At 38.9% G+C, this 24,577-nt stretch overlaps 3 protein-coding genes across 11 annotated transcripts; 1 reads left to right on the top strand and 2 right to left on the bottom strand.

The window, feature by feature from the left end:
* Positions 1 to 126: 126 nt before the first annotated feature.
* On the bottom strand, positions 127 to 933 carry LOC103979878 (cysteine proteinase inhibitor 1). Its single transcript, XM_065144414.1, has 2 exons — positions 809 to 933; positions 127 to 721 (listed from the first exon to the last, which is right to left on the bottom strand). The coding sequence occupies exons 1-2, from the start codon at positions 877 to 879 to the stop codon at positions 295 to 297; spliced, it is 498 nt and encodes a 165-aa protein (XP_065000486.1). The 5' UTR covers positions 880 to 933; the 3' UTR covers positions 127 to 294.
* A 1,033-nt stretch (positions 934 to 1,966) lies between these two features.
* LOC103979879 (uncharacterized) lies at positions 1,967 to 16,419 on the top strand. 4 transcript variants are annotated; one of them, XM_065144306.1, is made up of 12 exons: positions 1,967 to 2,400; positions 4,678 to 4,742; positions 6,363 to 6,446; positions 6,559 to 6,852; positions 9,436 to 9,575; positions 10,796 to 10,883; positions 11,343 to 11,525; positions 12,241 to 12,402; positions 14,668 to 14,861; positions 15,484 to 15,634; positions 15,744 to 15,903; positions 16,157 to 16,419. In XM_065144306.1, exons 1-12 carry the CDS (start codon positions 2,040 to 2,042, stop codon positions 16,219 to 16,221), a joined length of 1,947 nt encoding a protein of 648 aa, XP_065000378.1. In that variant the 5' UTR covers positions 1,967 to 2,039; the 3' UTR covers positions 16,222 to 16,419. The 4 variants fall into 4 exon arrangements, with proteins under 4 accessions (XP_065000378.1, XP_065000373.1, XP_065000384.1 ...); XM_065144301.1 differs by having other exon boundaries at positions 4,675 to 4,742; XM_065144312.1 differs by lacking the exon at positions 4,678 to 4,742 and having other exon boundaries at positions 2,261 to 2,400.
* LOC135634116 (protein DETOXIFICATION 42-like) lies at positions 7,522 to 23,200 on the bottom strand. Of its 6 annotated transcripts, XM_065144344.1 has the most exons (14): positions 22,957 to 23,200; positions 22,778 to 22,843; positions 22,594 to 22,715; positions 21,705 to 21,914; positions 21,365 to 21,555; positions 20,489 to 20,624; positions 19,313 to 19,409; positions 19,023 to 19,123; positions 18,513 to 18,676; positions 17,789 to 17,860; positions 17,576 to 17,692; positions 17,311 to 17,406; positions 17,092 to 17,213; positions 16,395 to 16,909 (listed from the first exon to the last, which is right to left on the bottom strand). In XM_065144344.1, exons 1-14 carry the CDS (start codon positions 22,968 to 22,970, stop codon positions 16,534 to 16,536), a joined length of 1,884 nt encoding a protein of 627 aa, XP_065000416.1. In that variant the 5' UTR covers positions 22,971 to 23,200; the 3' UTR covers positions 16,395 to 16,533. The 6 variants fall into 6 exon arrangements, with proteins under 6 accessions (XP_065000429.1, XP_065000425.1, XP_065000438.1 ...); XM_065144357.1 differs by lacking the exon at positions 16,395 to 16,909 and adding an exon at positions 7,522 to 7,646 and having other exon boundaries at positions 22,778 to 23,196; XM_065144353.1 differs by lacking the exon at positions 16,395 to 16,909 and adding an exon at positions 13,125 to 13,442 and having other exon boundaries at positions 22,778 to 23,196.
* Between the last annotated feature and the right edge of the window lie 1,377 nt (positions 23,201 to 24,577).

Below are 24,577 nucleotides of genomic sequence, written 5' to 3'. Positions count from 1 at the left end.
ACATACTGCTCGACTTCATCGGCAATTGAACTTCGATCAGGCATTAACACAAGCATCATCTGGGCATTATGGATCGCAGTTAATGGCGGAGCACAAGACGAAGAGCCATCTCAAACAGATCCAACGAGAAGAAGAGAACCAGAAGACATTTCTTACGATATATTACTCCCTCACACACTATTCAACATCACAGGAGCAATAGAACATGAGACGTAGTGATCGAGATCTTATTGGCTTTATTGATCGGAGAAGATCGACGACACAAGTACGGCGACTCGTAGGTGCGCTTATTCTTTAGCTGTTGACCAGCTTCTTGAAGGAGGTGAGCTGCCGGAACTTCTCCCACGGCTTCTCCCACACCAAAGCCTCATACTTCGCCGACGCGCCGCTCCCGTCGCTCGCGCTCAGCACGAGGCGGTAGTTCGTCCCCGACACCACCTGGGTCTCGCCCTTCGCCACCTTGCCAAGGGCGAGGGCGGAGTTCGCCTGCTTGTTGTGCTCGGAGACGGCGAACTGGGCGATCTCTTGAACGTGGGGGTCGTTGACGTCCTTGATCGGCGTCCAGCCGCCAAGAGCCTTGCCAGAAGACGCGGCGGCGGGAGCGGGCAGGACGGCGCCGAGGAGGACGAGGAGGAGGACAGGGAGGGCGAGAAAGCAAGGACGACGAGGGGATCTCATGGTGAGCGCCGGTGCACGTCGGAGTTCGGCGCTTTGTTCGAGTCTGCAGGCGAGGAGGTTATAAGAGACGTGAGAGGAGGTGGGGGAATGGCGTTTGCTGATAAGATTAGGTAGAGGGAGTGGCAGATACCTACTGGTGAAGGAGCGCAATATGGAAATGGGGCGGGCATGCAAAGCAATTGCGTCGAATCGACGCGGCATTCTTTTAAAAGGAAAAAGAAGGAAAGAGCGGAAAAAGGAGGCGTGGGAATCCGAAACCGCGGCACCGTCGGTAACGCCGGGACGGTAATGTCACCTTCACTCGCGGCGCATCCAACCACATGCGCGAAAACGGTAACTCATACATGTTGAACACAGTATGCACTAATATTTCATTAATGTTTAATTAAAAAAATATATATCATTTTTCATTTTTTTGTGTGTGTGAAGATTAACATATATTTTAACTTGATTTGATGTGGGTAATAATGATGATAAGACTCGGGTGACGTCAGCTGTCCCAAATGACGCATCATGTCTCTGTTGACCTGACAGCACCTAGTCAACGCGGACCGGAATGCCGACCAAGGTACATTAACACCCTGCTCAGGCTCGATCCCTCACGTCAAGCCAACATCGATGTCAGACGCTACCAGAAGTACGATCTTGCTCCCTGCGGGCAGGCGCATCAAGCAACGATAACTCTCACTATAAAAACCCTCGCGCTCCGAGGAAAAGAGAGAGGAGAACACAATAGATAAAAAACCCCCTGCAATTATTCACTAACTTGATCGTCGGAGGGGTCGGGCCGAGCTCCCCCGACCCGACCTGTGTGCTGGTGCGAAGACGGAGGCCTCCCACTAAACGCTCAAGCGAGGAGTTCCCTCCCAGAGGAAACAACGACTCTGTCTCGATCGGACCATCGCAATCGACCACCTCAGCGGTCTCAAGGGCCGCCCCGGGAAGATCCCCCATCATCCGGATCCGAACTAAGCCGCGTTGGCCCCGAGGCCACGACTTAAAGTTGTTTACACCAACATGATTCAACCTATATTATTCTTATAAGAACATAATTAGTGCGACTTGACCTAATCGAACCGAGTAGAAAAACATAATATAGTTAAAATCAACATTATGGAGAGTTGTTAATGAATCTGGAAAATGAGATATTATTTATTTGTTTTATTTTGTGTATTTTTGGAATATGATTTCATTCCTCGTATTTTTCTGATGGACTCCGTTGTAAATATCAAGACTTCGGTGAGGCGAAAAAGGACAATACATTATATCAAGAGTCGGCGCCAGTCGTTGGTGTCCTCCCGCTTCCCATCGAGCGGATAACACGCCGCTTCCTCTTTCCTTGGACTCCCCCTCCGACGACGATGGCGTCGCTTTCGCTCGCCGGTCTTCTTCCCGCGACTCCCTCGGTCTCTGCTTCTCGCTCGTTCCTTTTCCGTCCAGTCCCTTGCAAAAGCCCTTCGGCATGCCCCTCTCTGCAATTTCCTTCTCCGAATTCGAGCCCCATTCGCGGTAGACTCTTCTGGCGGTGCGCGTTCCGGCGGCGGCTCGACGGCGTGTCCAGCGAGAAAGAAGACGTGGAAGAATGGGACGAAGAGGAGGACTGGGAAATAGAGGAGGAGGAGGAGGATGATCTCTCTTCTCTCGACCTCAAATCGATGGAGGAAGAGGCGATTGATGCTGTCAGACAGTACTCCCAATCTTTATCCACCGAATTGGGCTTCGGTATCGGTTCTTTCTCTTTTATAAGTTTTCCTGAAACCTTCTTCTTGAGTAACTCTCGCGTTCTTCGCTCGTCTGATACCAAGATTAGGAAGTGTTCCGGAACTACAATTCTTGAAATGTTTTAGTGCGTACCAGAGGCACAAGCAGAATAATAATTAGGTTTGGGGTTTTGCTGTGGGTTCTTTCTCTTCTATCAGAATTTCCCTGAAATTGGAACCTTCTCCCTGAAGAAATATTGTGTTCTTAAGGTTATTTTTTCTGATACCAAAATTAAAAAGAACCCTGGAAGTACAATTCTTGAAACGTTTTATTGCGTTCTTGAGTTTAAAGAGGGTGAACCCAAAGCACTCACAAATTAGAAACTAGGTTAGGGGTTTGGCTGTGGGAACTTGATTAGTCTTCTAGACATAGTTCAATTTGGTATCGGTTCTTTCTCTTTGATCAAGATTTCCACTAATCTTGAAACCTTCTAGACTATGCTTCCAAATTTTTTAGTGAAAACTTTGGAAATCCCAATGCTCTTTCATTCTTGATAATGTTTCTCTTTTGCAACAATTTCCTTATTCCTTACATTATAATTTTTACAATAACGTTAGAATGCACAGATGTGATTTAATGGTTCACCCTAAGCTAAACTATGTATGTCTAATTCCTTAATGTTTCTCCTGACATTTAGTAATTAATGTTTGATGTCATGCTTCTTTTTTGACAATGTAATTGAACAAAATAGCACATTTATTTGGGAACTTTTAGACTATCATGTGTTACTATCTTGGAAGTAATTTGCCTATTCTTTTGGCATGCAATCCATACTCCTGTGTCTCTTTTCCCATGACCTGGGACAATGTTTCAATACTAATTAAGGAGAAAAAAGATGAAAGGCAAGGAGGAATAAGCTTTTGATGTAGCAGAAGATCTGTAGAAAATAGAATGATCTACATATAGCATGTTAATCTTGTGTCAGTTGTAGCATGTTTTTGTTTATGATGTGTGGCATGGTTGTGGCATCTTGTCATTAACATTCCCAGTCACATGACAAATTACCTAAGCAGAGAAATTGCATCTGTGTCCTTCAGTATCAACCGATATAGACACATGCTTAACACCCATATTCTATGCCATCGTGCATTATGTAGTACACCATGCCAGTATGTTCAACGTTGGCTGGCATATGTTGTGAAGAATGTGCCACATTAGCAGCTTATTGATAGTTACCTGGATTTGTTGCACACTATGATGATAAGTCAGGTACAGTACTGCTGAATAATAATCTTTGCATTCAAACATGAAGTATTTGTAATTAATGTTCTAGTTTATTATGGTTGTATCAAGGTTTGCCATACCGAATCATACCGCCCGGTACGGGCGGTACGTATCGGTCCGACAGACCAGCGGTATGCGGACCGCCCGGTACCGGTCCGCACTAGGTGTACCGCTCGGTACACCATACCGTACCGGTACCGAGCCCAGGTCGAAATACCGGTACGGTACGGTATTGCGAACCTTGGGTTGTATAGCAATATGGAAATGACCCCTGTCCGCAACTAACAAATTATCTATTACAGAGTCATTTGAAAGCCGTGAAACTGTACTAGTCAAAAACACATCAAAATTATTGGAAATGGGAATTAAACTGTTGTTGGAAAAATATGTATCCAAAATGTGTTGAAAGTCATGAATTTTCCTATTTTCGATCTTCTACACCAAGTAAATGCCGGGATCTCTTTGAATTTACTAACAAAAGTTGTGTCAAGTTGTCAACTTTTATAAAGGCTAAAATTCATTAGCTATATTTAGCAAGGAAGAGATTGGCTAAAATCTGTCTTCACCTGCAACCATTTGAACCCTCCATATCTCTTGGTTTAAGTCAGACCTGACAATTGTCGGCGGTCGACTCAAGAATCATCTCAACTACCCGACAGTATGGGTTCGATTCATGATCTTTCTTGTAGTACTTGATCTGTATTCTTTTAATTACTGTGTGAAAGTTATCCTTCAGTATCAGGCACCCGTGAAAACACCCTTGACAGATCCAAACACCAAAAGATATGCTGCTTATGCATAATATAGGCATGTCCAGGGTCATGATAGTTCCGACTTGCAAATGTTGCTTTTGATAAGTCAACTAAGCTTTCAGCAAGATTATAATCATCAATATCAATATTTGAAGAATCTACTTGTTCTCTTATTAAGCTTCTATGCTGTTTGTGCTTTTATATTAATCTATTTAGTCAGCTTGTAGTTGTTGAATAAATATTTTTTTTATCCTTGTAGAAGATGAGGTCAGTGAGAGGAAGCATGCAAGTGAGAAGCAGAAGTTAAAGAAGAGTTCTAGCAAACATGTCAGTATGTTTCTGTAACAGACTCCCTAGCAGATCTTCCAATCTAATCATGGACTAGAAGATTCTATGTAGCATTTGAGTTATTGGATTCTTATATTTTATACCCGAAGTTCTGGAGCAAATCCTATGATCAGAGCAACATTAGATCTGGAACCTTCGGTGGTTGAAGATTGGATTGGCAAATTGTATGTGCAGAAATATAGATAATTATTTTTCACACACGACAAAGCAAATAAAAGGAAAAAAAAGAACTATATAAGCAAACAAGTTTTTTTCTCAGCAATATGCAGAGATGCGTCTAATTTTTAAACTTGTTATGGGTACTAGTCTCAAAATCTCATGCAACTTCCAACTGATTAAGCAAGAAGACATTCCATTGACACATTCCTATCAAATGGACATACACAATAACATATGCAAAATGCAAATGGATAAGACTTAAGAGCAGCCAAAGGATATGTATCCTTAACTTCATTTGTCTACTATCTCAAATCAGTGTAGTTGAGTAGCTAAAGTCGGTGTGCTTATTAGATATCCACATGGATAGTGCATCAGATAAAGAGGAACATCCACAAGTAATTAAGTTTATATTTTATGTAAAAAAGATAATATTTTATATAACATAGATATATACACACTTGTAGGTGCCGATGCATTTCTATTGTTTTTCCCTGGTCCATGATATCTGAACGATAGGTAGTTAAAACTTAAAACAGAAAAAAAAAACTTTTATGCAGTTGTACTACTTATCAATATAATATATACTGTATATGGTATCTTTCCAGGAATGGACGAGGAATTATATACATATGAGATATTAGTTGAGATGCAATCATACAAGTGAAACTTAATTTAACCTATGCATATTTTAGTAATTTTATAATGTGCACCAGTCGTGTATTTTATTTAGAAATGACATAGTTGCAAAGAGTAAGTATATACATGGCAATAACATATATTTGACTAAAAAAGAGAACTAAATAAACAAAAAAATATTCAGATATAATGAAACTAAAAATACAATGTTGAGATAATATTTCAAAGATTAAGTATATACATGACATTGCTTAAGTCTCTTTCTTTTTTTCATTGGAGTTGAAAAAAGGTTTTTCTAATTAATGAAAGTCATACAGCCAAAAAGGTTTTGGTGGGATTTTAAGAGTTTTGAATGTGTTTTCTCTGATGCCAATGAGTCATACTTTAATAACATACCTGAGGTGTGGATTCAAATTTCAGAGTCTTGGGCTTGTATGGAGTATATCAACTGATACGTGCTGAGCCGGCAGTTGACTTAGACTTACTACCTTACCTGAAATGCCTAGTGCTAAAAAAGTTTACATTTTAGGAACTATTAGATCTATATAAATGCACATCACAAAGTAATTTTGACTTTATATCTAGTAGTCTACTGAAAACTCCATGTCATTATTTTATCAAAGCCTTAGCTTAACTATGTTGATACCCCCAGCTTGTTTCTTAGAAAAACTTTTTCATAGGAATAACTTCCTGCGCTCTTTTCTTTATGTGGTTCCTGTTTTTTCTTGATTATCCCTTTATCATAAAAAAAACACATGGATGAAGGCATGCTTTATATTGATTCTTCTACTATCTTCAATCCAGATTCCAGACCATCTTCTTCCAAGAGTAACTATTGTTGGAAGGCCAAATGTCGGTAAATCAGCATTATTCAATCGGCTTGTGGGGGTACTTCCAATTCATTTACTCCAGCAAGCTCAGTTGTTAAGCACATTTAATTATATATTGTTTCTTGTAGGGATTGGATTTAGTTGTAGTGATATCATAGAGATTTTGACAGGGGAACAGGGCAATTGTTGTTGACGAACCGGGGGTTACCAGAGATCGTTTATATGGAAGATCCTTTTGGGGGGACCATGAGTTTATGGTAGTGGATACTGGTGGAGTTATGACCTTTTCCAGATCACAGATTGATGTTATGGAAGAACTTGCAATTACTACAACTGTTGGTATGGATGGGATTCCTCTTACTGTTAGGGAAGCAGCTGTTGCTAGGATGCCCTCCATGATTGAGAGACAAGCAACTGCTGCAGTGGAGGAAGCAGCTGTGTTAATATTTCTTGTTGATGGCCAGGTTAGCTATATTTGACTTAGTGCTCGATGGATATCTTTTATTTCTTATTTTAATGTTCATCACCATACTTTTTTTTCTGATTGACTGGAGAAGAGCATGTACCTGTGCATAGTTCATTGAAAAAGCCAGTCCCATGTCTTTTGTGCTCTTCACTTCTTGTTTTGCAAAGAAAGAGAAAGTAACTGGTCCACTCCATGCTTTCTACCTTACCACCATGGTCCTATGTTTTGTTGAACTGGTATGTATCCCCAGTCTGATGGCCTGTCGGATTGGCGGCACAGACAGCACCACATACCTCTCAACACTGTGGATACTCAACTCTTAACAAAATAGTTCTGCTGCACTGACCAACATTCTGTGTGTCGGGACGCTGCCATGTACTACTAGATTTGTACTGGTCCAGCTGTAAACCAGCAGGGGTCTGGAACCTGAAGCGTCAAACTATGCTTGCCACGTTCTCATGTATCTGCCCCATTTTCTTCTTTCACCAAATAAGAAAGGAACGGAAAGTATCTTCCATTACATACTTTGTTCTGTACAACATCAGGGAACTTTACCCAATTGCAGCCTGTACAACATCAAGGAACCATAACTCCCTGAAGAGCTACAGGGAGTTATAATTCCTTAGTTTTATAGTCTGACATTTTCTTGTCTACAATTGATACCTTCCTATATGGAAGCTTGGTTACTCTGAACACTGACCTGTATGATTCCCACTAGCAATGAATGTTTCCTTTGTTTGTTGTATGGAACTAAAGCTGCATGTCCAAATTAACCCACTCAAATGGTGTATCCTGCCAAGATTGCAGGAGACACATGATTATTTGATGTATGTCATCAAGATGAAATGGTAGAATGAACTGAGGACATTTTAAAATTTTGTTCAAGCATATAGTGACAATTATTTACTTTTGTGAAGTTGATAACTTGATCTACTCAAGTGAGGGCTTACTGAGTGTTAACATTGTAGCATGGTGTGGCATGTCAGGGAGGCAGAAGAGGTACAAGACCTTGACTACTGTTGTCCAATTAGACCTAACTGGAACTTTCATGTTTCAACTTGACGTGAATGAAAAGTCTGGACTTGTACATATTTGTATAATCAACTTTCTAAGATTTGATCATGGGGCTGTTTGAATTTGCCAATGAGAACTTGCATCTAATTTTTTTGGTGTTGCATTCGTGACTGCGGCTTATTCATCTAATAAGGTGTTTGAGTGGAAGTGTTGGTAGGAATGCGTGGCAGGAGGACAGGGAAAGGGCTATGTTGGTCAAACCAGGTATCAGGAGGGTTTGGTTTTAGTTGGAAGCAAGTTTCAATTCTCAAAAAAATGTTTAGTCTCCACCAGTGTTTGGCATAGTGCTTGATGATGGCATGACATGTCAATTTGTTGGGGTTTTAAAGCTTTTTGGAACAACATTCTCTTTTCTACCTTGCCCTTCTCCTTGACATCCTATGGGCATCTCCAAAGTTGTGGTGAGACTAGGCCATGAATTTGGTGGAGGTGGCGTGAAGGCCTAGAAATCCTTGCAGCTCTGAACAAAAATCCAGAAAAATGGTGGATCAGGGATTTTGTTTTAAGGAAGAGCTGGATCAGGTCGTGGTTCAGTTTGACAGGAAAAATGGTCACCATGGCCCTAAATTTTCTCCAAGCGAATAGAAGCGAGACTAAATATAGGCAACTAAAAGACCTGCATTTGATGAAATAATCACATTTTCCAGGGAAACCAAACAAAATTTTGGTGACTGAAAAAGAAACTTTGTCTTCAACATTTTTAACTCATTCCTAAATGATAATATTTCTTTGTAGATATTTTGTCAATTTTCATGCTTTCGTTGTATCCCTAGCCTCCATGTGTTATCCTTAATTCGTCTTGTTTCTTTAAATGTTTCCATACAAAAAATTCATTATGTTTCTAGAAGTTTTAACATTTTGATTCTCTCCTAGTTCTTTTATTGTTTAAAACATTTTCTTTTAATCCTTTATCTAAAATAATAGTATTGTGCTTTTCGTTTTTGGCAACAAGGTTTGTGCATCTTCAGTTTCTCTAGATGTTTTTTTGCTTTCACTGTGTTTTTTGCAAGCAAATTATCTCAGTTCTTCTGACTATATATCAACTCTCAAATTACCACAGAGAATTTGTTATATTCCAGTTCATTAGTTTATTCATACAAATCTATACTAATTTTTTACTTGTAGCGGTCTATCTGTCCAGAATAATATGTAAACCATAACCAAGTTGCCACCAAATTCTGGCACAGACACCTAATGTAAAGCAAATTTAGATTTGATCTCTTATTATTTGAGAGTGAAGTGCGCATGTTGATATCTGTATTAGAGTTTATTTATTGTTGGTGGTGAGACTTGGAGGGCATTTATGAGGTTGTTATGTCCTCTGGAAATGCAACTCCTCTCATGTGTTCTTATGCCCTTCGGAGATCCTTGATCCTTTAAGTTTTGAAGTTTAGATAAACATGATGGTATATACTTCTTGAATCATGTTCGACTGTTTCACGAAGTTTATTTACAGCGTGGATGACCGTTTTATCATTCACTGAGGCTCTTTTGCTGTAATAAACAGGCTGGCCTCGTAGCAGCTGATATGGAAATTGCTGACTGGTTGCGTAAAAATTACTCGGATAAGTGTGTTATCCTTGCCGTAAATAAATGTGAATCTCCACGCAAGGGACTGATGCAAGCATCAGAATTTTGGTCCTTAGGGTAAGATTCATCATCATTTCTGCTCTTTGTTTTGATAAGATGTCCTATGAGAATGAAATAACCATGTGTATAGCAGAATTCTATGGTTACTGGATTCAAGAAATGGTATCATATGATCTTCTGGAAATCAATATTGTTATTCTAATGGCACATGTCAGCATACACTAAAAATACTGTGTTTGAAGGGTATTGGCATGCATCTTGCATGCCCATGTCAGATGTACCAACATATGGCTAGGACACTTTTTTTGTCATGTGCTAACTGGCATATGGGCATGGCTATTTAGCATGAGATGGAATCATATCCTAGTAGAAAGGTGTCATGTACTGATGCCACATTATGACATTATGACAATCATGAGATGGAAAGCCTTCATTTATGAGAGTGATTACTAGAACCCTAGTAATTCTAGTACTTCCCTTTTCTTTTGTTGTCTGTCCTGTTACTGCTTTCTCGTTTACTCTAATTTTTTTTAATAGCTGAAATCTAAATAATCTGCATGTTTCCTTAATCTGAACTTTTTTTATTAGAATTTACATTAACCATATAGACCATAACCTATCATCATTGAACTCGAACTAGCTCTCCTACAAACCCCTATTGTTTTCTTGCAAGAATGCTATTCTAAATTTAAGCAAATCGAGTTCTCAATCCTAAATATTTGCAGATTTAATTCATCTTGGAAATCCATATCTTCTAGACCAATTAACCTATGTAATCCATTCTTCATGGAAACACTAAACGACGAGCTGTTAAGCTTGTCAATAGCTGAAGCAGACAAATAAATGCTCGGGTAGTAACTGATACTTGCAATCAGCCCCTAAACTTGGTGACTTCTTTCTCAAAGCTGAAAAGGAACTCAGTTGGAAGTGAAAACTATTCCTTGATGATTCCAATTGACTCGACTGAAGGATTGCATCCTGTGACTTACAGATTCCATCTTATGACTTGGAGGAAACTCTATTATCTTGAAACTCCAGTTTTCATCATCTCCCTTTACTTTGTTTCTTCTTGCAGTGCACTCATTAATCCTTGAATCTCATGCCTAGAAAACTAGGTATCTTCACAATCTTATTCTTCTTGTTCTGCTTACTTTTCATGAAGTTTGCACATAGCTAATGAATAAAGCAGGCCTATTCTTTCTTTTGCAATGTTTTACTAATAACAATTTGTTCCTACTTTTAGTTTCATGTGCTCATCCTTTTGGGTTATCAATTAGGTTTTCTCCTTTGCCAATATCAGCCATTTCCGGCACTGGAACTGGGGAGCTCCTTGATCTTGTCTGTTCAGAACTGAAAGCTATTGAGGTACATTATTTTAGCTAATGGTTATAAATCTAATTGTGCTACATAATATTATTTTCCTAATTCTATCTTAACTCAATATATTATTTTCCTAATTCTTTCACTTTTGGAGCAATAGACATGATTATTGGTGCACTTAATGATGAATGCATGTATACATGTCACATATGGAGAACATTGAGTAAAAAAATTTAAATCTATTTATGCATAAACAATATTGATTACTTTGGACCTAAGCTGATTTATAGGAAAGATTGCACTATTGTATTCATGATTGGACATGGTTAAATAAGATACCTTGGAGGTGACAAGGGTAGGTGAATTTTTGTTGGTAATTGATTCTGAATGGAATTTCCATCCCTTTTGTATTATATTAGTTCTTTTGTTGAACTGCATAATGTATGCAGTCCAGTTACCTTTGATTTGTTCAGCTGATAGGTATAAATGAATCTTTCTCTGCAGGCCTCAGACAGCAATGAAGAAGAAGAAAACTACATTCCTTCTATTGCTATTGTTGGTAGACCAAATGTTGGGAAAAGTAGCATATTAAATGCATTGGTCGGGGAGGATAGAACAATTGTTAGCCCAATCAGTGGGACAACTCGTGATGCTATAGATACTGAAATTACTGGACCAGATGGACAGGTTTGTTTGTTAAATGTTTTATTGAACTTTATTAGTTGCTAGCAGCTAGTATTTGCATTTGACTTTTAGCTGTGGACACAATGGATTGAGAGCTGCACTATGGCACTGGTAATTTGATATATTAGTCTTTCATGTCTCAGATGTGCATACCTCTGTCTCAGTCTGATTATATTGCCAAGTTTGTCATAGCAATTCGAACATAATAATTAGTTGATTCGTTTTTGTAACTATTGATGTTTGCTGATATTTTTATCTCATAAATCTTGGTATTGTTATGTTGTAAAGTTTGTTTTTTATATTTGACATGGACAGTATCTATTGATCGTCCTGATTTTTGTTGTACTTGATCTTTACTTGCTCACACAGTGGCCTGAAGCTGAATTATAGCAACGGAGTATTAGTCTTTTCACGTTTGAATGTGCATGCCTGTATCTCGCTTTGATTAAGTTGACCTTGTAACTTAAATCTTATCATATTTAGACATACTACACTTATTTTAAGATTCTTGCTTACAGTCGATAGTATTATTTGTAAGAAAGATTTTTCTTTCTTTTGACTAGTGTTGAACTGGAAACTATCAGTGTATTTTAGAGGCTGACATTATCAATGGAAAGGGGAACATGAAATGCTGACTGTTGTATTAGAGTATGCTTTATTGAATAGCCAAAATTCTTTCATACCACTGCATAAAAAGTAACTTAACATGGTTTTGCAGAAGTACAGGCTCATTGACACTGCTGGCATCCGAAAAAGAGCGGCAGTAGCATCTGCTGGTAGCACTACTGAGGTATTATCAGTAAATCGGGCATTGCGAGCCATCTGTCGGTCAGATGTGGTAGCTCTTGTTATTGAAGCCATGGCTTGTATTACAGAACAGGTATTTTTTTTAACTCTATGCTCTTCGTAACTTGGTTGTCTTGTGAATTTTATGGATGGATCAGTTTTATCCAGATTAATTTTATTGGTTTGAAGGCAGTGTGTATGTGTCCATGCAAATCTTTGCAATTTAAGAAGTATTTCAGTCACTATCAAGGTGAAGTGATATTGGAAGTTGGCAATATGATCCCAGGTCACTTTTTCATGGAAACAGAGTGGTGTGCATTGTGCTTTACCTTGGTGTATCTCATTAAAAAATTGTGACAAGAATATAAGGTAATTTGGAGTTATTAAGCCATGGGAGTTATTAAAAAAATGTTTTCAATCATATGTGCTAGTAAATTTTCCAACGGCTTTTAGGCTTCTAGGCTGTTGCCTATAATATTAAGAAAAATTTTAGAAGGTTGTTACTTGATCCATAAGCTTATAGTGCAAACAAATGGTTGATTTTGTACAAGTCTACTACTCAAAAGATGATTTATTATGCTTCCTCTACATTTGATGTTTATTTCTGGTGGGAATCTGTGATAACTTCAGAGAAGGTTGAAGACAACATACCGAAGAATTTGTTTTCAATTTGCCCATTAAAGTCTTCATGATTAGGAGTAATTTTTTTAAGCTGGGATCATATTGATGGAAAATGTTTTGGCGGTGATCTTATGGGACAATTAGATGAATATTTAGTATGGACTAGCAACATTGATATGCCTGAGATGTTGTGTGCTCTATACATGCCTTGTTGACCTGTAAGGAAAATTGTAGTGCACAGATAAACCCATGTTGGTTCTTGCTTCAGAATCTGCTTACTGCAGTTGGTCCATTAGACTGCTGAAGAATGATGAATGGTGCAATAGTAAGATTGCTGCATAAACTTTACACTACCTGAATTTTACAGTGGAGAACTGGAGATAACCTCATATAATGGCTGGTCATGAAACAGTTATCAACTCTTTTTCAAGTAAATACTTTTTAAGAATATATCTTGAATGATAGTTGGATTTTTTTTTCTTTTGAGAACCAAAGAGTTGAAGCTGCTTCCAACTGAAATAATCATGGAGTGTACATTCAAGGTTTAACCATGCAATCTATTAATCCATGGGATCTAAGAAACATTATTGCATAGTACAAAATGAGAATAGAATGCAAGGGAGAAAAGTAGGGAAACATGAGGAAATTTGCACACAATTTATTTAAGAGACTTCAGTTGCTTGGAATTGTGGTGACTAGTTGGCCCATAAGTAAACCATAAACATGTAATTGACCTCATTTAGTTTTGAAATTTAGAAAATTTATCAAACATAACCAAGAATTTAACAGTTGCAAATGATAATACAAGGGTCAGTAAGCAAGACATTCCACAAAGCTACGGATTGTCACGGACTTAGCTGGTTTTGCCTAAGTCGTGCGGCACCCTTGCGTGTCCGTCCGCAAAGGTCAGCCTCCCCGAAGCCTCCCATTGTCCCTTAGGACCACCAAAAGAGAGAACGGGTTAGAGAGAACGCCTCAATCGGGATCCACAAGCAAACATCTCCGAAAAACACTTCATAGACAATGCAAATTACAAACAGACTTTATAAGCTCTGAACAGTGGCACAACAAAGGGTAAAATGGTCCATTACAGACCGAGAATCTCTCGCACGTGTCCACATGACACTACATTTATTTACAAGCCTAAAGAGGCCACCAACCCAACTAAAATGGGACTATTAAGCCTTCGGCCGTCCCCCTACATGCTGTACAAGACATGAACAAACCAAAGGACACGGACATACATAAGCATTACATCAAACACCTTGTTTAGAAGTTTGTCCGTGACAGGATGTTAGAGGTGCTTAGGTTTAAAGCCTAGTGTCTAGTTTTCTTTCGAGGGAATTCCATCAAAAGCTTCAAGCTGGAAACACATTTCTCCCTACAACTTTGAGTTAAAGAATAATATGTAGCATGGCCAGGAAACAGCTATGTCCATTTTTAGTCTATATAAAGGACAAATCTATATTATATGGACTTGCTTTGCTCCCAAGTCCTTGTCTTAATTAATTGTTTAGGGCATGAACATTTCTGATCTTTTTCATAATTTATATTTAAAGGATTATTGGATCTTGACGAGATCAATTATGGTACTTCATAAGGCCACTATTGCAATTATCTTCCTTTTCTCTGTTACTGAATATTCAGTGCTATGTTGTGATTCGGAGTTTCTGTCATCATTTTATTGGTTTGTGTTATCTAAAATTTTCATGCTTACCTCTTTGTTGCTTTTGCGAAGGACGTCAGGATTGGTGAAAGAATTGAGAAAGAAGGAAAAGGTTGTGTCATTGTTGTAAACAAATGGGACACAATACCAAACAAGAATCAACAGACAACAACATACTATGACCAAGATGTAAGGGAAAAGGTCCGATTGCTTGATTGGGCACCAATTGTCTATTCGACCGCAATTAGCGGCCACAGTGTGGATAAGTATATATCTGATCTCTTTGGTACACTATTTATTTTTTAATTTGGTAGTCTACTGAAGCGTATGTTTTGAGCTTCAATCTACTGCATGTTTACTTCTTCTCAGGAGCATTGGAGCTAATTTTACATATTGGATTAAGTTTCTTTAAAAAAAGTTCTTTCAAATAGTAGTTTTAGTCCAAGCAGAGGACTTCATTTTTCATAGAGATGGGTATCCTCAGCTTGCAGTGGACTTCCGTATCAATCCTTGTACTTTGATTTCTTTGGTTAGCGGTTGTATAGAGGGAGGGAGATTGGACTTGTAAGCTGAAAGTTTGTCTTCAGATAAAAACTTTAAACTGCAGGACCTTTTCTATGGAAAATTTGTCATCCCATGAGATCCCATGCGGGAGACTCCTAGGACTCTTTAAACTAATGCCCTAATAGCTAAATAAATTTTGTAAATCATATTTGGCCAAAATAGGAGCCTCAACATGATTGCTCCATAAGGTAGGATCATAAAAATTTTATTAGATGATCACAAAAGAATAATTCCAAAGATGCATGGGAAATACTAATTTCTTTAGAAGTAAATGGTAAAATACTAATTTTTTGCATTCTTCTTTGGCTTACCATCACTCTGCAGGATAATTGCTGATGTTGGCATGGTTGAAAAGGAGCGATCTAGAAGGTTAGGTACCTCAATCCTTAATCAGGTGGTGCAGGAAGCTCTGGCCTTCAAACCACCGCCAAGAACAAGAGGTGGCAAACGAGGGCGTGTTTACTACAGCACTCAGGTACACACTCTCTGGGCAGTCAGAAATCCACTTATATAATAAGCATTCACGGACCTTATTTCCTTTTTTTTATTTTCGTTTAAAAATTGTGCAATTTTTACACTTGCAGGCTGCTATACGACCGCCTACCTTTGTTTTCTTCGTCAATGATGCAAAGCTTTTTCCAGAAACCTACCGGCGCTACATGGAAAAACAGCTAAGGAAGGATGCAGGTTTTCCTGGTACGCCTATTCGACTTTTATGGCGCAACAGAAGGAGAGGGGATAAAGGTAATGGTACTCAGTAGTTGTATTTGTAGATCTGTCCATTTGTGGTGTATTATAACTGTTGCAATGAAGATAAAGCATGATTTGTGTGTAATTGTTGGAGTTGATGATGGAACATGTTGTGTGCATTCCCATGTTAACTCACTGCCTGTTGCATTTTGTACTTACAAAGTCATAAGCTTGCTATTTCCTACATTTTTACAGAATGCTTAGTTGTCTACTACTACATTTTTTATGTTTTTGTATGATTGATTAGGTAAGGCTGGAGACACCAACCCATCGACTTCGAGTGCTGCTGATAAATTTGCGGCTGTAGCGTGACTTGACATCCATTGACGTCCTTTGTGCTCAGAGTTTCAAAATATCTTTCATTTTGAATGGATATTATTTCTCCATCTTCATCAAAATTAGGTGGATATTATTTCTTAAAAGGTTCTCGAGTCCTCTTGTATTAATTATTGAATCGTACGTAGCACTCGCTAACCACCATCGAGTGAAAGGCTCTTTTCGGCTTCAAAATGTTTCTATCGTCAGGTAGACGTTACATGCCTTCCTAAAACCCTACTCCAACCGTGACAACATTTAAGCCATGCATCCATCGCGTGCTCTCTCTCGTTATACGTATCCCGCGCCTCACACACTCTCCGCCCCACCCCACTCCACTCCACTCGATCCCCGCTCTCCTCTCCTCCTCCATGGACAACCACCTCCGAAAGGCACCCCTCCGGTCGTGGAAGAAGGGCAAGGGCCCCGCCCGCGGCAAAGGCGGCCCCCAGAACGCCTCCTGCCAATACCGCGGAGTCCGGCAACGGACGTGGGGCAAGTGGGTGGCCGAGATCCGGGAGCCCAGGAAGCGGACCCGTCTCTGGCTCGGCTCCTTCCCCACCGCCGAGGAGGCGGCTTTGGCCTACGACGAGGCTGCCCGCCGCCTCTACGGCCCCGACGCCTACCTTCGAAAAATTCAAGATTACAGAAGACGGTTTCTTGTCTTCCCTTTTTTATTGAAGTTCTGTAAAAGGATGCGAGATTGTCATCTCGAGTGTGAAAGTTTTCCTTTTTAACATGCTTCTACACAAAGCGACGTATTAAGCATAACAGAATCATCTTCCATGCCCAAGTTTAATGCCTTGCCATGCACCACTAACCAAAAAAACATGTACAGTAAATTGTTAAAAAAGGTCCGAATATTACCTCCAGAAACCGGCAAACATTCGCAAACTCATGTAGATTGATAGAGCTATCCAGATTCCAATGAAACCATGACTAGATGACAGGACAACCAGGCATGCAATGCTGACTAGTGCCACCAGGACCTGAAATGTAACATAACAAGATGCACTTTGAATGTAAAAAATTGAGGGATATAGAGCCACTTTATCTGTCATCAAATCATGATTCTGCTCGAGGTACCATGGAATATGCAGAGTATGCAAAATCTGATGCTCCATAGTTGATGCCATCGAAGACAAAGGCCAAAGAATTTATTGGCTGAGTAAGAGCAACAAACTGCAGGGACATAAACATATAATAAGTAGATATGTGATTCAGAGATATTCTTTTTAACCTATTGGTGGGATGATCTGATCACAGAGAAGTTCTTCAAAATGGCCCAGCCAGATTATTTTTAATGCAACGGATGATAATATATATGTCTTCTGAGAATGAACTTAGTTACCGGAATTCCGATATGAATGAGTTGAAGCACTTCATTATCCTTGGTGAATAATCTTGACACAAATTGCAAACTGGTTCCAAGTATGATGCATAGGACCAGACCCAGAACCATACCCCACTGCAAGTGATGTGTAACTTAATTACTGCCGCCAAGTATGAAATTAGAACTAGTGGACACTGAGACGAAATTGACTAGTCAATAGGAAAATGTTACCTGCAGAACACGCGAAGCAGCGGATGTTGCCCTAGCATGATCCCTTCTGGCAAATGCACTTGCAAGTATTGCCTGCAAAAGTTTTGATAACCCTCACTATATTGTGGCATTGAAAAGCAGGGGAAAAATAAAAGACTGAAGTTATATAGTTGGCATAGTCCTTGGCCAGGTTATAAGAGGTAGACAAGAAACCATCACAATGGACAGTCACACAAGTTCCTTAACTGTTATGTTCTAACTTGGTCAAGCAACTAGCCATGACATTCTTCAGGTACCTCTACTTCTCAGTTTTGCTCAAGGAGATAAGTACTATCAGACAAGACAAGTTGCCGTGTGTGGATCATCTTTGTGAATAGGAAATAAGAGACAGGAAAACAATATCACAGACAGTGGATTATCTTGTACATGTGTGCATGTGTTTGTGTGCGTGCATGCGTGTGATTACCATGAGAGTGACATAAGACGTAGCAGAATGATCCTATGACATCAACTTGATTATAGGTAGGTGCTTCTCTTCTCATTCCAAAATACTTTATCTGTTCATGTAACATGCCAAGACATTCATTTGTGTGATAAATTTTTCATGAAAAAAATTTGCGGCACTTGTGATGAAGAACATCACAAAAATTATTAGTTAAAGTAGGATTTCAGTTTCTTTGGTGTCATCCAACATCAGTGTTTGCTACTAACAATCAAGCACATGTAAACGCAGATGCCTCCTAACCTGTCCAGCAACAGCCAAACCATCAGCGAGAAGAGAAGTTGCCAACCAAATCTGCAAGCATATCTGGAATGCAGCCATGGGAATTGATCCTTGTCGTGCAGCCATTGATGCTGCTAATGTCACGCAGAATGTTACAGCAATCACCCGTGCAAGCAATAGCAGACCTGAAATCCAGTACAGGTCAATATTCTGCAGAATAAAGAACACTTATTATGCATGCAGTAATAACTTGGTTTCAAGAGCCAAGGAGGATTATTAGCATGGTGAATTACCTATATGAGTTGAAAGCCAAATTCTAATGCATACGTACAAGAAATGCATTACCACTATCATAATATTTCTTCAGCTTTCTATTCTGAGACAGTTCTTACCAATTGCTTTTATCTAGTCGCAGAGCTTGGTGATTTCTCCTAATTTTGACAGCTAGAAATGTCTTAAAATATACAACTGATAAATGTTGTACTACCATGATAAATATTGCATGACAGCTTTATACGATGAACTACTTACCATTTTTTAGGAATCGACCAAACTGCAGATCTTTGATACTAGGTGGCAAGATATCAACTTGCCTCAGTAATCTCCACAAGAGAATTAATGCAATTAAGTATCTACAAAGCATTAAATTCTTTTAGTATCTGGAATGAAATATGACAAAACGAAAAAGAACATATTGATGTTTTCCGCAACTGATTTGGAAAATGAACATATTAGTGTTTTCTGCAATTAATTCTTGTTCAAAATTAAAGCAAATTAGAGAAACTTACTGCATGTATGTAGAGAGAAATAAGACAACTTACTGAGATATAACATGAGCAATAGCGGCACCACTGACACCTAATTGGAACACGAATATAAATATTGGGTCCAAAATTATATTGGTTGCATCTCCAACAACTGAGCTAGTCAGAAGAAAAAAAAAAACTTTAGCTGGTCATCCAAACCATGTAACTGTAACAGTTGAAAGAACACAAGCAATAGGGTTTTACATGGGAGTGACAATTATATCAGAACTACTAAACGAATCACCACCAAAGATCAACTGCATCACCACTATATTCTATCTTTGCGGTTTTTTACATTCTAAGAGACCATTAAGCAGATGGACTGATATTGACAGAATAAACATTTCAAATATCACGGTAATGTTATTGGTAACAAATAATTGAATAAAATTCAAAATCATGCTAACTGAATTGTGGAGAAACATGGATAAAGATCAAAAACAAAATCACCTATGAGGATGCTGCTTGATCCACTTGTATATAATTATATATTTTAGTTCAACCTTGGAAATTGTTTCGTTAACCTTGATATCAAACTTGGGTTGTAAAAGTAGATGTGGCCTTGAATATTACTGCATATGCATAAGCATCTTAATAAAGAATTGCCTTCCAGTATTGCGACTGAATAGATGCTTTGGCAACAAAAATACTGAAACATCAAATGTAATATGAACATGTATAGTGACCGGAATAGATAACTTCTATCGTCTATGAGGGGTGTGGGTGAAGAAGCGGAAATGAGTGACTTACTCTTATATGCTCCATGATATTGAACCTAAAGGAAGTTCAGTTGCTAAGACTGCAGTCTCATGAAATCGAGATAACAAAAACTGAATAAATCTTTATACACATAGGAAGTGCTAGACTTGGAAAGTAATGTCTGAAGTTTCTCATAACATAGACAAAGAGCAAGACAGGTACTTGAATTTTTCACATAAATAAGTCAAAATGATATGCAAGGGAACTCAAAACAGCAGCACAAGAACTACAAGGGGCACGTAAAGAAAGAAAATATTAGATCCAAACAGGATTCTGTTATGGGTTTGAAAGCCTTGTTTGCAGTTCAATGTCAACTAGAAACATAGGAAGCCAGTGAGAAAAAAAGAACTAAATTACATGAATCCCTATAATTTCACTTTTAATACATTATCATGATATAGCACAATCAGAACCGTTTATAGTTTTTCTTACCAGTTGCATAAAGAGGAGTTTTTGTATCCTTAAGTCCTCGAAAAACCCCTTGCATGGCCAGAGACAAGAGAACAGCTGGAGCACCAAGGGACCGCAATGTCAAGTACTGACATGCTGGTGTCATCATAGGGGAATCCTATTGACAAATAGGCCCTGTTATTGTATAGGCATAATTTACATCAAATAATTCTGAAATAAATTGGGAAAAAGACATCAGCATAGATATAAAGAAAAGATCCTCAAACTTCACAAAGGAGTAACCATTATCAGGCTTTTCAGAGCCTCAACATCTAGGACCTCTGAGAATAACTGTTGCTTCCACATATGTGGTATTATCTTTAACATAAATGATCTTGTCATGTAATGTTTAAAACATGGTGTTTACAATCTTTTATACCAAAGCATGAATTCTTCAAGAACCTAATGTCCCAATATACAAGGAACACATTTCTAGATTAGCACATTCCTGACTAATGACTAGGAAATAATGAAAGTTGAACAGGCTGATAGGATGTTACCCATGAGATGATAAACATTTTAAAACAATTGCTTGCATCAATTATTATAGACATAGGTTTATCGTATTTAGGTGTGAAATGGAGTCTTGTCCTATTTGCTGAAGGAATCAAATCATGATCAAACTATTGCAGACCTACTCGCTGGTAAGTGATATCAACAATTGTTTGAGTGAATGATTACTAACACATTAGCAACTTCTCTGGAGGGAATCACTTTCTTTTATCATTTGCAATCCTAAAACTCATTACTGAAAATGATGATAACTTGGACATGAAACAGGCTGGAACATTGGCAAAAATGAAAAAATGACAATTATGACAAAAAAATGGACAACTTACAGAGGATGATAATACATACATGTTTTATGCCCATATAGTTCAAAATGGGTTTTGCTCCGAAAACCAGAAATAGAGTTTGAAGAAAGCCAAGTATGCCACCGATTGCTAATGCTGAAGAGGCTGATGGAATGCGTTTATGATGCCCACACTCGGTCATGGTAGTAGATTTATCCAAGGAGACAGACGAGGTATGTGCATGCTCATCATGATCTGATAAAGCAACACAAGACACAGATAAGACATAAATCCTGATGTAACTCAGCTTCTAAATATTTGAAATATCTGTTTGATAAATTGCCAACCACTTTTAACTGCCAGATTAATGTTTCTCAAGAGATCATAAACTTGCGATTGCCTACCATTGTGAGTTATCAATTCTTTCATTTCACTATCCTCAGAAAATGACCTTCGGTATTCTCCGCTTTCTGGGTCTTCACTGCGACTTTTGCTGACAGCATCTTCCTCAGCAACAAAGGATGTCGTGACACTAACAAGTGGAAAAATAGCAATTCTCGATACTTGATTGAACACCGCAATAGACACGCCTACGGCTGCGAGCTCCACCGGACCTGAATAAGATTGATGAAAAGGTGGACAATAAAATTAATGTTCCGATAGCAATTCAGTTGTCCATGGAATGAAACCAATCTGGATGCAACATATGTATGGAATAGACAAATATGTCTTGATCTAAAAGGAAAATTTTGGAGAACAATCAATAGCATGACTATCAATAAATGATAGATATATTTACTCTTAAGTAGATAAAGAGTGACGATTTATTTTATCATGCACAAATTGAAGTTCTCGAAGTGAAGGTGTTATCAACGTTCGAAACCGCAGAAGGAAAATGAATCAATAGTTCCTCGTGCACAAGGAAAGATGAAAAATAAGGTAACAAGTGCATCATCCAAGGCATCTGACAGCATGAATGAGGATTTGCAATCACAAGTCTGTTGAACCAGGTCTAAGCAACGTAACCGGTCAGGAATTGAAACCCTAGGAAAATTTCCCATCCAAATCACAAAAACCTGATATCAGCTGAAGAACAAGCATCTCTTAAATCTCCTTCCATAAAACAACGGCTGCTCAGTGAAAGATTGGAAAAGATGATCTTAGAGAGACACAAATGAGTGCGTAGAAATTCACCTTTTAAGACAAAATACGCGAAAATTTATAGGATGGTAAAGGTATTGCGAAGACAGGATAAAGTATGGTCAAGTCACAAAAATAGCAACCCAGACCAACCTATGTGACCGATGAAAGCAGTGTCGATGAGGGAGGCAATCGGATCAGCCAACAAAGCCAGCGCCGCAGGGAAAGCAATCCCCATGATCTCCAATCCAAGCTCATCCAATTTGAAGGCATGCCTGTGACATACATTCGTCAACGACAACAGAGACAGTTTCTCGAGGAGAAGCAAGACCCGTACCTCACATCCCTGAAGAAAATTCGAAGAGGAGAAGACATCAACGAGGTTGCAGCCGAATCCAGCAGCCTATAATTCAAAGATGACATCTTTTCAACCGGAACAAATCAGTCCAAGCCAGAAATGCAGCTCCTCCGTATCCACCAAGCAATACTTTAAGGAAGAGATTAAGAACAAAACACCTCTCACAGCGCATCAGCTCATCTTTTTCTGCAGAATAATGCGAGTCGGAACAATAAAAGCAGCAACAGTTGGGGGTAGAACGACAAGGACTTCCCTCCGCAGAGCTTTACAAACGCGTGCTCTAACAAGTGCCAAGCCTCGATATTCCCAACCCAGTCCGGTCACCCACCAGTGGAGAGAGAGAGAGAGAGAGAGATCCTTGTCCTTGTAGGAATTAGCACACTACAATACTTCTTGTAGTTTACCGGAAAGAGAATAAAACCTTCTCCTCCTTTTGGGGTTTCAACAGTCAATATAATATAGGATGAATTTTTCATCAAAAAAAAAAATTTATTAAAAAAAACATTTTTATTGAAAAATATGAAGAAAAGACACCTTTGAAATTAAAAAAAATTCAGGAAAAAAAGTTTTTTTATATGAAAAATCATCCTATAATATATCTATTGGTGAACAAATGTGTCGTGACTGATGAATCAACACGACTTGGTCAACGAATCAATGTCGGAAGTTTTTACCGATTGCGATGTATCTTGGATCCAAAATATACCTCATCATTTATAAAAAAGCTTGATTTTTTTTTCAATCCGGAACGCAATCTATCGATTTATATTCCCAATAAATGACAGAGAAAATGGTCGGGATGTCAGTGGCAGCTTCATCGGTCTTCTGCTGACTGAAGACTCCGTCGTCGGAAGAGAATTGGGCTTGGAAAGAACAGCAAGACTTTTGGCTTGTGGTCGTCTCGGCGGAACTCGGACGGACAGATTCGTCAGGGAAAGCAGTGGTTGGTGTCGAAGCCTTTCTAAAGTCTCTTAGTGCTGTCACTGTGCTTTCTTTCTGCCTCACTGTCAGTAATGCAACATGAAATATTCTTCTCATCGAGAAACAACATCAACTGTGGTTCTCATCGTAACGATCCCATATGATCTCGGTTTTTGGATAGATCAACTATCATCGATCCCTTTGTTCTAACCACGTCGCGGAGGGATATTCTACGCATATGGATATGAACCGAGTCATGATCAGGACATCATCAATTAACAATGCGATTAGAAAGAAATCATAGTCAACTTCAATTAAGATTAGAATAAATGAATGCTACACGCCATCCGATATGTTTCTCGTGAAGATAAAAGAAGTGGCGTGCTGCTACCTTCCGTTGACCGTCAAAAGCTCCACCTTTTTGGTTTGAATGTCTTTGAAGCTTCTTCCTGGTGCAGTTGTGGACCAAATGGACGGATCAAACAAAAAAGAAAACCTCAAAAGGTACGGTGAAGAAGAATCGAGACGATTCAAACAGGTGGTTTCGATCATCTTCTTCCTTTCCTATGGACGCGGTAACTTCGTGGGAGTTGTCCAGTATAATGTACGAGAGATCTGTTGTCGGAGGAGAAGGAAGGAAGGAAGGAAGTTTGATGGCACAACACGTTTGGGTTGCGTTTTCTGGACTGCCACCGCCATTGCCTCCTTCTCACATGAGAAGCCACCTGTTTGAGAGCCGATGCATGAACGCGACTACCACAAAGAGAGAGAGAGAGAGAGAGAGAGAGAGAGAGAGAGAGCTCGGAAATCTGTTCTGATGACAGAGATGGCATCTCCATGTTGTGTGTATGCACAAAT

This window comes from Musa acuminata, chromosome BXJ1-3 (genome assembly GCF_036884655.1).
Source record: "Musa acuminata AAA Group cultivar baxijiao chromosome BXJ1-3, Cavendish_Baxijiao_AAA, whole genome shotgun sequence".
Classification (NCBI taxonomy): Eukaryota; Viridiplantae; Streptophyta; class Magnoliopsida; order Zingiberales; family Musaceae; genus Musa; species Musa acuminata.
Note: the sequence above shows the minus strand (reverse complement) of the source record. Positions and strands in the feature narration are given on the sequence as shown.